This window comes from Neofelis nebulosa, chromosome 5 (genome assembly GCF_028018385.1).
Source record: "Neofelis nebulosa isolate mNeoNeb1 chromosome 5, mNeoNeb1.pri, whole genome shotgun sequence".
Classification (NCBI taxonomy): domain Eukaryota; kingdom Metazoa; phylum Chordata; class Mammalia; order Carnivora; family Felidae; genus Neofelis; species Neofelis nebulosa.
In genome coordinates, this window is record NC_080786.1 from 126,618,692 (window position 1) to 126,634,399 (window position 15,708).

Below are 15,708 nucleotides of genomic sequence, written 5' to 3' on the forward strand. Positions count from 1 at the left end.
CAGAAGCAGGCTCCAGGCTCTGAGCGGTCAGCGCAGAGTGGGATGTGGGGCTCAAACTCAGGAACTGCGAGATCATGACCCGAGCTAAAGTTGGACGCTTAAGAGACTGAGCCACCCAGGTGCCCCTAAGATGAAAATAATTAAAGAACAACTTCTACGTAATGAAACCTAGGTATAACTTGCTAAAACGCAGTGGTCTTTTATGGTTCGTTGGATGAATCCCTTTTCTGATCATCCTTTGGTAATGGAGAGCATTGTTTATGTTTTGTGTTAATATGTTCCTCTTCTGACTTTACCCTGTTGTTTTACACAAGTAGCCAGTAGAATAGGAGCTATGTGAGGGACCTGGGGGAAGAGTTCAGTAAATGCCAGTAATATCTTAATCTTTGACATGGGAAAGCATTTTGCTCAGTGCCTCCAATCATTTTAGTTGCCTCTCCAGGTTTCCACATTTAGGCATTCACTCTGGAAACATACCAAATAATTTATTTATTAATTAGGGAAGAAAGGGAAGATCTGTACTTTTGAGCAATCTGAGTGGTCCTGTGATGTTTACCTCACCTCATATTCACCCTGTTGTTGAGGGAGGGATTCTCCCCATAGGGTTATGAGGCTGGTTGAAAACACAACATCCAACACTGGACAGGTGAGATCACCAGTTGTTTTCTACTCATATGCACTCACCGCCTCTGGGAAGAAGATACCGCATGCCGTGTAGGGTCACATGGGAGTTGCACTCTGGAACAGAGTGGAATGACCCCAGAAGCTGTGGGAGGTAGGCTTTGTAGTGTAAAGAGGATGGGGTTCCTCCTTCCCCTGGAAGGATGTGATTGGCTTGTTTAACTAAGTTTCATGGGCTGGCTGTGTAATGAAACCCTATACTCAGGGATAAACAAGAACTGTGCCTGGTCCCTTCTTAAAAACCTTAAGAAGGTTGTTTTGCTAGAGGATCTTACCCACTGGAGTGGAGTGGGAAGGGAAATGAAGCCAAGGCCACTTGAGACTATCCCAGTTTCGCCAGATGTCAAGAGAGCACATAATATTGGATCTTAATTGTACGCCTTATACCACACATGACAACATAGGATAGCAAGGAAAGCCCGGGAATAGGACAGGGAGTCAAACTCAGAAGTAGTCAAGAGCCCAGCTGAGTGTTCCTACATATACATTTAAAAGTGAATAGTCATGAATTTATGGCTAATGGTTATGAAAAGAGTTGAACCAAATTCTAACCTCCAGAAATATTAAGATTTTTCTTGTGTCATATTAGAAGCTAGGATCAATATAATTATTCAAGGCTTGCCCAAAGAAAATAAACTTCCAACTACAGCTGTTTTTTTTTATTTTCAGTACATTGTTTTGAATGGGTTGTGGTGAAAAGTTATTTGTGTGGCTGTAATTGATTTTATGTTGAAATTTCTGCTCTTTTGTTAAAATGATAAATTATTTGTTTAGGATAGGATAGTTGGTAAGATTTCATTAGCCAAATAAATGAAATTAATTTACAATCCAACTGTATTTCCCTCCTGATACGTTGAATGGCCAGGTCTTTCTAGGTAGCCTGCACACCAGCCTAAGCTATATAGCTCTAAAATCACTTGGTTAGTAATTAGGTATTTATCTGATGCTTGCTGAAAAGGCAGGAGACAGTTATCTGACACAATTATCTTTGAAAATTGAATCCTCCATTTCTGGTCCTGCTGAGGACATTCACGGGAACACTGAATGCTTTAGAGCTAAATGCCTTTCAAAAACCCTTGCCTTCTAGAATGCGTGCAACACAATTGCCAGTCACAGAATTTTTCCCCATCTTTCATGCAAAGCCTTTTGTGGGTGAATCTTTTTGTTATATGTCTTTGTGCATGTTGACATATTAAAATTGGCTTTGACCTGCTTTTCTGCTACTTTATGAATGCCTTTCTTGCTATAGCATTACTAATAGCCAGCTGAAATCTAATGCTTGCTACTTTTATCCCTTCTCTGCTACTGTATCTTCATAAACTAACCCAATGCAAGTGAAGACAATTGCTCAGATTAACTGTGCTGTGTGTGCTTTGGGGGGGGGGGGGTAATGATATTTCCACAGCTATTTGCTCTTAAGCAATCTAAAAATTTGCAGCTCGTTTAAGTATTAATGTGTAATCTACTCACAGCTTAGAAATTAATATCAAGGCTTAATATGAATAGTTGTAAAAAACGGAGTTATTTAGATACTTCAAAAGTCAAACCTGAAGTAATAGATTTTAATTTAAATGTCACATCCATTTAAAAATGATGCTGTGACTCATCTCCCAATAGAATTGAGCTGATTTTAGGTTTCCATACACATTCAAGGAAGTGTCTTTGAAATTAATTTGTTTAGAAAATAAAAACAAATAAGAAAAGTGAGTATATTTTGCTCTTTTTCATATTGTTAAATACAATGTTTCTATAAGCGTTTTGTCTTTATCCACCATGATTTTTTGCCTAACGTAATGGCAGACTTCATAGACATATGGACTTCATGAATATAATAGCTTTTGTGTTTGTATTTCCTATTTCTCTGTAAGTACATTAGTTTAGATGCATATCATTGTGTTCATATCACTGTGCTCATTTATCCATCCATTAATTCAACAAATATTTAGTGTTTGCTAAATGGCAGACTTTGCCATGGTGCTAGAAATGTAGAATATTGTAACGGTGACCTATGCAGCCTCATGATCTCCAGACTTGCTTGCTTCATGCCCAGGATTTACAGAGCTTTCTCCTAGAAACCACATTTGTTCAGTACATTCTTCTGCTTTTGTGTCTTGTTGTGCACACAGCCCTTTACATTCTGGCCTTGTTCAATTTTTTCAACTTCCTCTCCAGTCACAGCCTCACCCATATATGTCACCTGAAGTCTCACAAATGAAATCATTTATTGTTCTTCAAACACACAGACTCTTTCTTCCATGCCTCTGCACAGTTGGTACTTTTTTATTTAGAATTCTGTTTGTCTCCAGTTTTAAATTGTTTTGGCTTGATCAACAACAACCATTCCTTCAAGATCCATTGAAGTGTTTACTTCCGTGATGAACATTTTCCAATTTGCCAGAACACTGATTGCTTCAATCTCATAGAATAGCACTCTAACTCTGTGACATAAATACCATCATATATGTTCCTTATTTGGGTGTGTTTCCCCTGCATACAATAAGCTCTTTCTGGGCAAAGACTATGTGGTATTAATTTTTGAATCTTAGGATGGCACATAGTGGGTTCTCCAAGAAATATTATTAAATAAGTGAAATACAGGCCCTTGGGCATTGTCATTTTAATATGCTTTTCGGTATATTCTTTGTTTTGTCTTTAAAGAAAGTAATCTGATAATGACATCATAGTCCATTAAATACACTTTTTAACCTTATTAGATATTTGTATTTACTGAAGCTTAATAGTAACACAGCTTGGGTTGTTTACCTTTAGCTTGCTGTATGGCTGGCTTTAATTGAAGTCTTGGTCGCTAAAGTGAAAAATGAGTCACCAGGCATTCCTTTTCAGTTAGATTAAACAGAGAGAAGAGAATGATCGCAGCGGCACTCTCTGAAAGCTGAGCATGTTCAGAAGATAACTAACCTCACCTGCTATACAATTGGTTTGTTGTTAATTCCAGGAACTGCCACCAGAACATGCTTAGCTAAATCAACTGTTCAGTTTCTCTTATTTTCTCTTATTCTTGCTCTTTTTCCCTTTCCCCCTCTCTACCTTGCTACCTGTCTCCCTGTCAACATAAGTGTCAAGCTAGATCAGCTTCATATGTAACTTTTCTTTGAGTAAACCAATGCCCAGACAATTTCCTCCATTGTTGTTATCAGTGCTACAATAAATCTAACTTGTCGGAGGCAACACTTCTTTTCAGAGTACTGAGGCCACTGCTGTTTATTTCCATGTTACGTTACTTGAAAGATACTTTCCAGAAAAATATGTCTGCAACTGGATTCACTTTCAGCTAGGATGACCAAACATCATGTGCCCCACTAATTTTCATCAGAATGATGAAATGAAAAATATGATTGAGGGTCAAGTGGGCATAGAATTCATCTGACAGAGCTTGTGTGAGCAGAGCATTTTGAAAATTGCTTTTGTTTGAAAATTGCTTTCTTTTTGTCTTCGTGTACATGAGTATACTTTTAAGGAGTCATCTTTGTGAATCTGGACATTCATTTTGAAAAGAGTGCCTGATGTAGACAGCTTTCATTTTAGCTACAAAATTTTAAAAAAGGAATGAAAATCGGGTATAATTGTTGGCATATTAAATCTTTACATACTGTGTCTTTACATGCAGAATTTCTTTATATGAAATCATGTTTTAAATTTATTTAGTCTTAATATGATTCCACTACTATATCAGTGCAATCTTTTTATAAAAAAACAAGTCTGAAAATTAGGTTGCCTGAAGCAACCCTATAATTAAAGCAAAAGGAAGATAAAAATCTCCATTTTGCTGTCTTTACCTTTGCTGCTGTGTTAGCAATACTAATGAACTTCACTATGTTTAGGGTTAAAAATTGATTTGAACCTTTCTGCAGTTACTGCTGTACTTTTTTCCCTCCCTCTTTCCCCTAAGGATTTGTGAAGTTTAATTTGGCATTGATTCTTTAATGATTATGGTAGCTGTCGTAGAGAAACTGGTGTTTATCTTCATCATGCCCCTGTAGATAGCACATTATGTTTATTTTTGTACATAACTGCATTTCCATCATTTAGATAAGATAGTCTAGCCAGTGGTTGACAACCATCTAACTGTCTTCATTGATTTTTATATTTTAATCTTGAAATGCGTGTATGAATTCTCGCAAAGCACTGTATTAAAATATCTAATTCCAAAGTCATGCTAACATCGCTTTAAACCAATGAAGGGCTGCCTTCAACATACTGAAAGGAGACCAAACATTAAGTAGAACTTCTAGTGATTGTTTGATACTTTATTTGAAGATGTCCATCAGTATTTTGAATTCTCTGTATACGGTGTCTTCAGAATTATCTAATGCTTCAGATTCTTACTTTGTAGCAATAAAATAATTATTTGTTCTTTCTTTGTGGTGATTCTCCTAAAACTGTACCATAATAATATTCTTAGAACACCTCAAAGGAGGGTGAAGTTCATTTTACTGCTAGTTATTATTATTTCTTTTGATGTTTTTCTTTTAAGCAATATTATCATCAAATGCATCGCTATGTGTTTAAACACCCTAATTAAATGAAATGTGTAAAACAATCAGACATTCATGGGGTGCCTGGGTGGCTCAATGAAGCATAGGACTCTTGATTTCAGCTCACAATTTCAACAGGATTCCTGCTCTGTCTCTCTCCTCTCTCTCTCTGTTTCCAGACAAACATTAAAAAAACAAAACAAAACAAAAAAAAAACACAAAGAAACAGAAGTTCAAAAATTTTAGAGGTCATTAGGAATATAGCAGATCCATTACATTATGGAAAACTGCTTACTGTCCTAATCTAATAGAGCTGCTATAACAAAATACCTTAGACTAGGTGGCTTGTAAACTACAGAAATTTATTTCTCATAGTTCCGGAGTTGGGAAGCTCAAGACCAAGTCCCTGGCAGATCTGGTATATGGTGAGGGCCAATTCCTGGTTCCTAGCAGGCTCTGTGACTGGGTTCTTTCAAAAGGAAACCAATCTCATTACTGAGGACTCCACTCTCATGACCTAATCACCTTCCAAAGGACCCACTCCTAAAATCGTCACATTGGGAATGTGATGATTAAGTTTCAACATAAGAACTTTAAGCAGACAGAAACATTGTCTATGGCACTTTTTTTCTTTTTTTTTTTAACTTGGTATAGGTTGAAGAGTAAGAATTCAAAAGGATGTATGTCTTCAGTTTACTTTATCTTCTATTAATTCATGGTAACATATCTGCTTACATGGTACTAAATGGATGGACTATATTAAGTAAATTGACTAAGTAAAAAAGTTAGTGTCTTTGACTGTGTCCTGACTTGCTAAGGTATTTCAGAACGTTTTGGATACAGATAAGAGTCTCAAATCATCTCATTCTTTATATATACCCTGAGGTGTATCACTGTGCCCTGAATTTAAAATGATGTGTTTCCTGGAAATATAATGAGAACTAATCAGTCTTTGTGAACTAAATGGAGGCAAAATTGGATATGGGGTCCATAATTCATCAATATAAAGTTGAAGTGTGTGAATTGTAATATAACTCTGTCTACATAACCAGGAGATGCAAAAAATTAGGTAGCAAACAACTGAAAATCTTGCTAATTCCCTTAGTTCTGTTCTTCCTGATTAACTCTCTTACCCAGTTTTCTAAGTATACCTTATCTTTCCTTTAGTCTTGTATTTTCTAATCATATATTTTATTCTCAGTATTTGTTTCGAACTCATTTTCCAAAGTGTCTTTGTTTTTAGTTTCTTTTCTCTCTCCTTTTTCCCTTACAAAATTCACATATATAAATGAAATCATAAAGCTAATAATGACACTTTAAATCTAGGATGTTAATAATTTGGGGTTTAGGATAATGTAAACATTTTGACTAAATGTATACTATCTACATTCTTTTATGAGGGGAGGGTTCCCTAAGTGAAGCCAAAGCTATTATAAATGAATTAATTATAAGGCAAGTGCATCTGTGTGTGTGTGTTTAAATGTTTTAATCTATTTAGCCCTAAATGCGTGCTTTAAGTACTCTGCTTTTATATGTGTATGATATTTTCAAATAATGTACTTTTTATAAGAGATGTGACATTACCCTAACTTAACAAGAATTTGTCCAGTTTGACTTGTCTGGCACAGGGCTCTCCATATATTAACTGTGCAAAAGTATTTATTTACAGCTCTCTCACCACACCTAATTTTGTATTCTTAAATTTTTTTTAAAAAGTTAATGTTTATTTAATATTTTTGAGAGAGAGAGAGAGGAAAAAAAAAAAAAACCACACAAGCGGGGAGGGGCAAAGAGAGAGGGAGACACAGAATTGGAAGCAGGCTCCAGGCTCTGAGCCATCAGCACAGAGCCAGATGTGGGGCTCGAACTCATGATATGTGAGATCATGGCCTGAGCCAAAGTCAGGACACTTAACCAACGGAGACACCCAGGTGCCCCGGATGCTTCTTCTTTCTTCTTCCTTCTTTCTTCTTCTTCTTCTTTTTTTTTTTTTTAAGTTCCAAAATTTTCCAAAGACTGTTTTGAGTAGAGACCTTTACTTTCTCATGATTGATTTTCCTTTAAGTTCTCTAGGGGGATACTCCCATTTGAGTAGACCAAACTTCAGTTAATCCAATTCGTAAAGAGGAAGAGTATCTCCTTACTGTGTGTGGATTGTCCACTGATTTATCTATTATATGTAAAATCCAAAAGGAGCCTGGCCTTTCCAGGCCACTGATCTCACAAGGGCAGCCCGTTTTTGGGACACAGCTATTACTCACTAGCCACTGTTGTTTCTTTTTTCTAAGACCAGTGCAGAGGAAACAAGAGTCATTGTTTTTTTTTGTGTTGTGGAACGTTTCCAGCTGTTCTGACGTTTGACTCACTGGATGACAGATAATCAGTTTAAATGTAACCTGAATACAATGAAAAGGCTGAGAAGGACAAGACCCCAAAAAATATTTTGCTTTCTCAGACCACTCTTTGTTTTCAACTGAAAAGGAAACAACAAGAGAGTAGAGTAACTTAACAAATTTTGGTTAGTAACAAGGAAAGCTTTGGAGAGAGAGAGAGAGAGCTACTGATGCTAAAGAGTTTCAGAAGAAACTGAAATATAGTCCTCATGATACACGGATAAGGTTTGGAAATGTTTGTGTTCTCCTCAGTAATCCAAAATGCATGCCGAAAGAAGTGTTTTGGACTTTGTTGGACCATACATTTATCTAAATCTATTTCTTATGGCACTTTTCTACTTCCTGAAAAATTTAATTAGTAATCAGTAGAACAAATTTTTCCCCAGATACATATTTTTTAAAACTCTCTTTAAGGCAGTTTTCCTCTGAATAGCAGGGAATAGATCAGCCTGTTATTACATTTATTTTTGTTTGAAAGTGTGCATTAGCAACATGTATACATGCACAACATGAGCATATGAAATATTAGCTCTTAACACCAAGGCCCCTGTGGAGACTGTCTGTATCTTCATTGAGGTGGAAGATACATAGCTCTATATGTTTGTTAAATTTAAACTTACACTGTGCATTAGTTCATTTTATCAAATATAAATTTAACTTAATCAAGTTCATTAAAATAAATCAAAACCCCTAGTGTCTTGCAAGTTAAGCCTAAAAAGGACACTATTCAAATGTGAAACAACCTGTAAATACAAACCTAAGATTGTTCCCATCATCATCCTGGAGGAACCTCACTGGATGCTATTTGAAGTTGGGGGTCATGATGATGATATTAGAAGATGAAACAGACCCTTTGTTTTTTTAAACAGATGCTTTTATAAGCCCTGCACGTATATTATTTTGCCCAGTGATGTAGCTATTATTATTATTATTATTATTATTATTATTATTATTTATTCACGTTTTATATTGGAGTAAGATGAGGCTAAGTGAGCTTGAATTTTTTTGCCCAAAGTCAAACAACATCTGAGCGGCAGAGCTGAGATTCACACTCAAGAATTTGGTATTACCACCTATGCTTCTAAAACAGTGCACTGTGTTACTTTCGTAGATTCATCGTTCCCAACAAAATTCTACTTTAAAGCGTAATATTACACTAAATAATTCCGTAATCTCACATTCAAACTAATATTTCGCAAAAGTAAAGGGATATTGCAGCTTTTGAACTCTTTTTTCATACCATGTTAGTGTTTTTAATTCAAAACCATATGAATATGCATTCTTAGCACTTTGATAATAGGCACTGTATGAACACATCTATGGAGAAAAATGTTCATATTTTCTTAGGGGGTTGTGTTTGTGGTTGCTGAGTTCACTATATTGTAATACCCAGAGAGCATCTAAATGCAGTTATATCACATTCTTCACTAAAATCAATTGTCCTATTATTAATATATCAAAAGGTGAGATTTTAAATAAGGGGTGAGTGTATTTGCTGTTTAGCTTATAATTTACCCTGGGGTACTTTCATTTTCAGCCAGGACTCTTGAAGGTCAAAATTTCAAGCGATTATGATGTGTGTACATAGCAAATTATGCAGTTGCCCGTTCTGATTTGTGAGTTCTACCTTAAAATCATGCTATAGTACTAGTTACTTAACATGTAAATTCACAGAATTGTCTTTAGATAATAAAATTTGGTTTTATGAATATTTATACTAAAATATTCTAGAAATTTGAACTAGTATCTGCCTACTGACACGACTGGTAGGAGTTCAACCAATTATAATAAATATTTATACTTCCAGCTTTACTTTCTTATGATTATTGCATTGATTTTTAAAGAAGAATTCATCTGTTTGATGTGGGCCTTTATTTGGTTGATGGCTATTGGCAGCTAATAACTTATATGTAATTATTAATGAAATTGTTAGAGTGTAACCAACCACAGATATGGAAATCTCAGTTTCAATACATAACTTTAAAATATCATTTATCTAGGAACACCTGAGTGGCTCAGTCGGTTAAGTGTCTGACTTCAGTTCCAGTCATGATCTTGTGGTCCATGAGTTCAAGCCCCACATCAGGCTCTGTGCTGACAGCTCAGAGCCTGGAGCCGCCTTCAGATTCTGTGTCTCCCTCTCTCTCTCTCTCAGCCCCTTCCCCACTCTCTCTCTCAAAAATAAACATTAAAAAAATAAAAATAAAATAAAATATCATTTATCTAATGTAATCATTCTAAAATTTCATATAATAAGCAAATCATAAATAGTCTCTAGTTTCATACATGCTTTTATGTACATCAAAAGCTAAGGCAAAACTACTTATGTACATTGAAGAATCTGAAGTAGGGTTTATCTTAAAACAAGGCCTCTGATGTCTAGTGCACTTAATAGTCAAATCTTAGAGTGAAGAGGAATATGAGAACATCCTTAGGCAAGCCGAATTCAAGATGATAGGATAACTATTCTATCAAAACCCAGTCAAGCAGAAATTACTAGGATGCAGTGTATTTATACATTTTCTCTGGAAGAACGAATCATCTATATAACACCGAGAAATGTGACTATAAGCGAAAACACCAATGGATAACTCTGAAAAGGAGCCTCAGGACAAACTAGCAACTGCATAGTGTGGATTGCCTAGTGGAACTGTTAATCTAGGTTTGTGATTATCTGAAATCTAATCTACTTTTGACTCTCATTTGACACTTAAAACAGATAATGCGTGGAACATAATGTGGGTATATGATGTCATTTATGAGTAGTATACCAGGAAGAGGAGAGTTCCAGAGGCATTAGCTCTGAGACAAGGTGGATGGATAGCAGTATGAATCTTCAGCAGACAAGAGTATTTCTCTTTGCAGGCAAGGTTCTAGCTCAGACAGGAGTTGCTCGCAGAATTCTTAAGAGAAGAAATAATCCTCAAATATCTTAAGTGAGGTCAGATGATTGTAGGTGTCTGGCAGAAGGATTGGAGGGCTCTGCTAAAGGAAAAGTGGGCAATTAACTATACAGTGATAAGTAATAAAGTAAGGACAGCCCAGCTCAGATAGACAAATTGATAATAGCTTTGTGTGGATAAACCTACAGAGTCAAGCAGGCCATCCTTTTATTCAGGTTGGCACTCAGTGTCACAAAATGAGTTATAGAGCTTTATTTTTCTTTGGGGACAAATTACATTTTGTGCTAGATTTATTTATGTAGTTTTGGCTAAGTGAATGAATGTTTTTCTATGTCCTACTTCCTAAATCTAATCGTTAAGTCTTGCAAAGTATTCTTGTGTAATGTCACCGGACTCCCCACCCCAACACCAGCCATTCGATTTATTTCCTTTCCCAATGTCCTTTGTGAACATTTATTATAAGTTTTCGAACAATTATTATGGCCTCTGTGTTAGTTTTCTTTGTAATTACTTTTTTCCTTCACATTCCTACCAGAGTTATCTGGTCAGTAATTTGGATATCATCAAACTCCACAGTGATTCCTCATTACCTGTCTTTATCTTTTCAGTTTTCTATCATGTTATATTCTGGCAAACTCTATCATCCATCCAAACAACTACCCTTACAATTTACCCTGAATATATCAGTGTATTATTGGAATATTGGAATACACACACACACACACACACACACACACACACACACACACACTTCCTTTGAATATTTGTCTGTTTTGTTCTCTCATTATGAATGGTACTTCCTTTTCTACTTATCAAATATTGTCTTATATCTTAAATGCCATTTCTTTAGTAGAAGTTTGGTCAGGTCTTCCAAGCAAGACTGATCAGTCTTCCACTTGAATTCCTTTAGTTTTATTCTGCCATCTGTTAAAGTCATCCTCTGTAAGGCACTGTCTTCTATTTCGTGGCTGATACAGAGTATCTTGTTCAGAATTCAATATATACAAAGGATTTTTTAAAATACTTTTTTTATGTTTATTTATTTTTGAGAGAGAGAGAGCAAGCGGAGGAAGGGCAGAGGAAGAGGGAGAGAGCGAATCCCAAGCAGGTCTCATGCTGTCAGCATACAGCCTGATATGGGGCTTGAACTCATGAACCCTGAGATGTGACCTGAGCCGAGATCAAGAGTCAGATCACTTAACTGACCGAGCCACCCAGGCACCCCTACAAAGGCTGTTTTTTTTTTAATGTGCTTATAAATCGATGTATTTAAAATGGCCCTAAATTGTTTATATACCTGAATAAAGAGAGAATATTCAATTTTGTTTTCTGCTGTACCTTCAAAGTAGCATCGTGACTGGCTCATTATGAGCTGTCTCTAAATATTTGCTTAGTGAATGAATAACCGTTGAGTTTACTAGACCTGACGAGAATGTTCCAACCAAATTGAGAAATAAAATCATTTATCTGGCATGGGCTAAAGGGTAGAGAAAACCAAGGACTTATTTGCTATTTATATCTGATTGAAAACGGCTTTTCAAAATTAATAAATACTATATTTGTTTGAAATATATATCCTAAAATATACTCAGTGTAAGTTGTATTTGTTTTAACTATTTATATATTTTATAATTTAAAATGATATTTCATTTGCATTTGAACTATAATTTTTTCAGAAAAAATATTTAAAAAAATTTTTAATGTTTATTTATTTTTGAGAGAGAGCAAGCACCCGAGAATGGGGGATGGAGGAGAGAGAAGGGGACAGAGGATTTGAAGGTGGCTTTGTGTTGACAGCAGAGAGCCCATGTGGGGCTCAAACTCATGAACCATGAGATCATGACCTGAGCCAAAGTCGGACACTTAACTGACTGAGCTATCCAGATACCCCCAGAAAATATTTTTAATATCATCTTTATTTCAACATAGCTAACCATTAAAAATACTTTTCTTTTTTTTTTTTTTTTCTCCCAGATAAAACATACCCGTCACTGGCTGGGTGTAATGCAAGGAAGGGGCAAAGATGAAATGGAAACATGTTCCTTTTTTGGTCATAATATCACTCCTCAGCTTGACAGAAGATCACCTGTTCCTGGCACAGCTTATTCCAGGTAAGTGCCATGCATTTATTTTATCAAACCATGACTTTGATTTAAATTTGATTTAAATTTGTCTTCATTGTGTGTCTTATAAATCAAATTTGTTCATTTGCTTTCAAATTTTTAAGTCTGTGTGAATGGTTTCTTAAGCATGTGTGCTGATATGTTTCAGGGATCAAATATTCTTGAATACAGAGCACTTTATTAGTTCCCGAGAGAAAGTGAGAAAATTGACAAATATTCACTGTTACTGAAACATGTAAGGAGTTATTATATTAGCTTAGGGAATTAGAATGGTGGAAGAACAATTATAGTAGGGAAGAAATGTGTAGCACAAAGAGAAAAGCAGTTACAGTGCATGTTAGTAACATAGAAAAGGACCATAAAAAAAGTGACGTATTTAAAACTGACATGTTAATTAATAGGCCCAACAATGTCAGAATAAAAATGCGACACGCTGCCATGTTGCTGCCATAGTTACTATTGTTTTTGGTGAAGTTAGAAACTGGTTTCCTTGAACTCATAATTTTATTAATGCCACCTGAATAATATTGCTGTAAAAAGCTTTACTTAAACTCTCTTATGGGAAATTAAGTCAACATAATGTTACGGTAGAGAAAAATAGAAAAATATATTGATACACTAATCAAAATACAATGTCAACTTTCCTCTTAGACAAAACTATAGGGACAATTAGGAGTCAATTTGGATAGATTTAACAGAGCATCATAATTTAGACAAGTTCTTCACAAAAGAATGGTATATGGTGTTTCATTAGATTAAACCTTGAAGCTTGATTTTTATTTGTTTTATTGTTATATTTATTTTAATAGTCAGCAACTATATGTAATGTATCATGTGTGCCCACACTCAAATCAGGATTCTCAAATAATCCAGGGGCTTGACTTTTTTTTCCTTGCTGGGTTAAGATTGATACTTTGACCTGACACATAAGGGAGTCGTGTATAAACCACTGAAACATTTCCATAGGGTGAAAGTATACAGAAAATTTAGTCTGTTGTAGCCAAGTGCATTTAGCTACTTGCACTGAATTAGATTAATACACTGCTGAAATTACTGAAAGTTTTTTATTTTTAACCCATTTCTACATTCCCTTCTCTTGCCAGTACTCTGTTGAGTATTGATTAAAATTCGTGAATGAACCAAATATCAAAAATGGGCAATATGAAAAAGTGTTGTGCATTTTTTAAAGTATATGAAAAATGCAAATTAAGTACAAAATAACTCATTGTTTTCCAAATCCTCGAGGTTAAGAGGGTATTTGAATGAAAATGTTTTTAAAACTATGCACATCCATATATATAGATAAAGATATAGTTTAGGTTTAATTATCCTTAAACTGTCTGGCCAGCCTGTGAGTGTTCCAGGTCAACAAATTTAATCCATGATCTAGTTACTGAGTGAGTAATCAAATCTCAAAATGATCAGGTGTAGTTTGAATCTTCTTTATTTATCTAGATTATCTGGAAGAAGGAGTACATGCATGGATGTGTGTGGGAGGAGGGTGTAAGGTTTACCTATGGAATATAAAATTACCTTGTCATTCAAGAAGATACTGTATCATTTCAGAGAAGACTAATCAACTTGAACATTTAGATCTAAAATTTGTCAAAACTCTGCAATTACTATCCTATATGCAAGCATTTTTATAACTGAACAGACCTTAAAATACACAAATTCATTGCTGAATACCATATGTAGATTGGTTTCAAAGGTGATTGATCAGTTATCAATTAGTTAACACTGGGTCATACAGATGAGTAACTCAGGGTCCATTGTGAGGCAATACCTTAAAAAGAAATATGGGTACTGAAAAGGGGATGCGTAAAGTTCAATGTCTTGCTCAGGACTGCAGAGTTCAAGAATTATTTCAAAGTAATTTACCTGCCGGCAGAAATACACTGTTAGCTTTTCAAAAGGAACACCTGCAGAGGGGAAGTCATTTTCATAACTGTCTCCCTCCAGGAGCATTGGTTGCAGGCTAAGGAGATAAAAACTCTACTGAAAGGAGTCATCAGCCTCAGATTCTCTCCTCCTTCACATTAGTCTTAGAATGAAATAGGTCCTGATTCTTTTTATTGTAGTTCTAGCTTTCTCATGTTCAGTAGAGGACCTGGGCCCTAAGTGAGCTTAGCGGTGGAGTTTAGAGGGAACAAAGACGGGAAGATCCAGTATTAAGAGGTTTAAAAAAAAAACCCAGTTTCTCATTCACCTGATTTACTTGCACTCTTCACCTTAAGAAAAGAATATCTCTTTCATCAGAAATTTATCTCAAAAGCCGGATAAATGAAAAAAAATGTAACAAGTTTCTAAAATCTAAGAAGTACCTGGTCTGTAGAGTTTAACTTGTTGACATCATTAACAGAGGTGTAGACAGGAACCAGATGCATCAGGGCATGAAATAAAAAACAGTGCAAATAACCATCACGATGCAGATTATTTTAGCACCACAAGAATATATTTTATCACCACAAGTTTTCGTGACCTTGGTTACTTGTTGTAATTAAATATTAAAACATTATTTGAATATAATGCCTGGCTTGATGGATTACTCAGCTTGTGTTTTTTATTTTCTATTTTGTCTGTCTGTATTTTTAAAACTGCTTATGTTTTATCATAGTTACATTTTTGTATATTTACAGGGTTGTATGTGAAGGTAGTTGGTGTGCCAGGGAGGTGCCTAGAAATTAGTTGTGCATTTTAAATCAAGCACTATTCTTGTTCAAAAGTAAATCAGTTTTAAGGGAAACAGTAATTAAAGGATGGGCTCTGGCAATGATAAGCCCATTCTAACAATTCAAGTTGTTGCCCTTCTTTGCATAGAGAGCCCCTGAAAACCTGCCTCTGAATGAAAACCACTGCTAGACGTTTGTCTTGTCAATTTACCTCATCTCTTATTTACATATAAAGGACTCTTAAACCAACTGCGGTTATCTCTTGAAGCATGCTGTATCTGGGCTATGCCACATCTTTATTTAATCTCTCCTACAAAGGAATCTGACAGATCCTCATCTTTACATTTTAAGTACCCACCTCTGATTGCAACAGATGTCAGGAAGACAATGAAAGACAAATACATTAAATGATATGTTTTAGAAGTATACATTTTGAATAT

The 15,708-nt window shown here is 35.4% G+C and overlaps 1 protein-coding gene across 1 annotated transcript in view; it reads left to right on the forward strand.

Moving 5' to 3' along the window:
• ROBO1 (roundabout guidance receptor 1) overlaps positions 1–15,708 on the forward strand; it is a 1,142,978-nt gene that overhangs the window by 152,730 nt on the left and 974,540 nt on the right. Inside the window, exon 2 of the mRNA XM_058731718.1 lies at positions 12,448–12,584. Within this exon, the coding sequence (XP_058587701.1) occupies positions 12,497–12,584 (88 nt within the window). The 5' untranslated portion in view covers positions 12,448–12,496. The remainder of the gene's footprint in view (positions 1–12,447; positions 12,585–15,708) is intronic.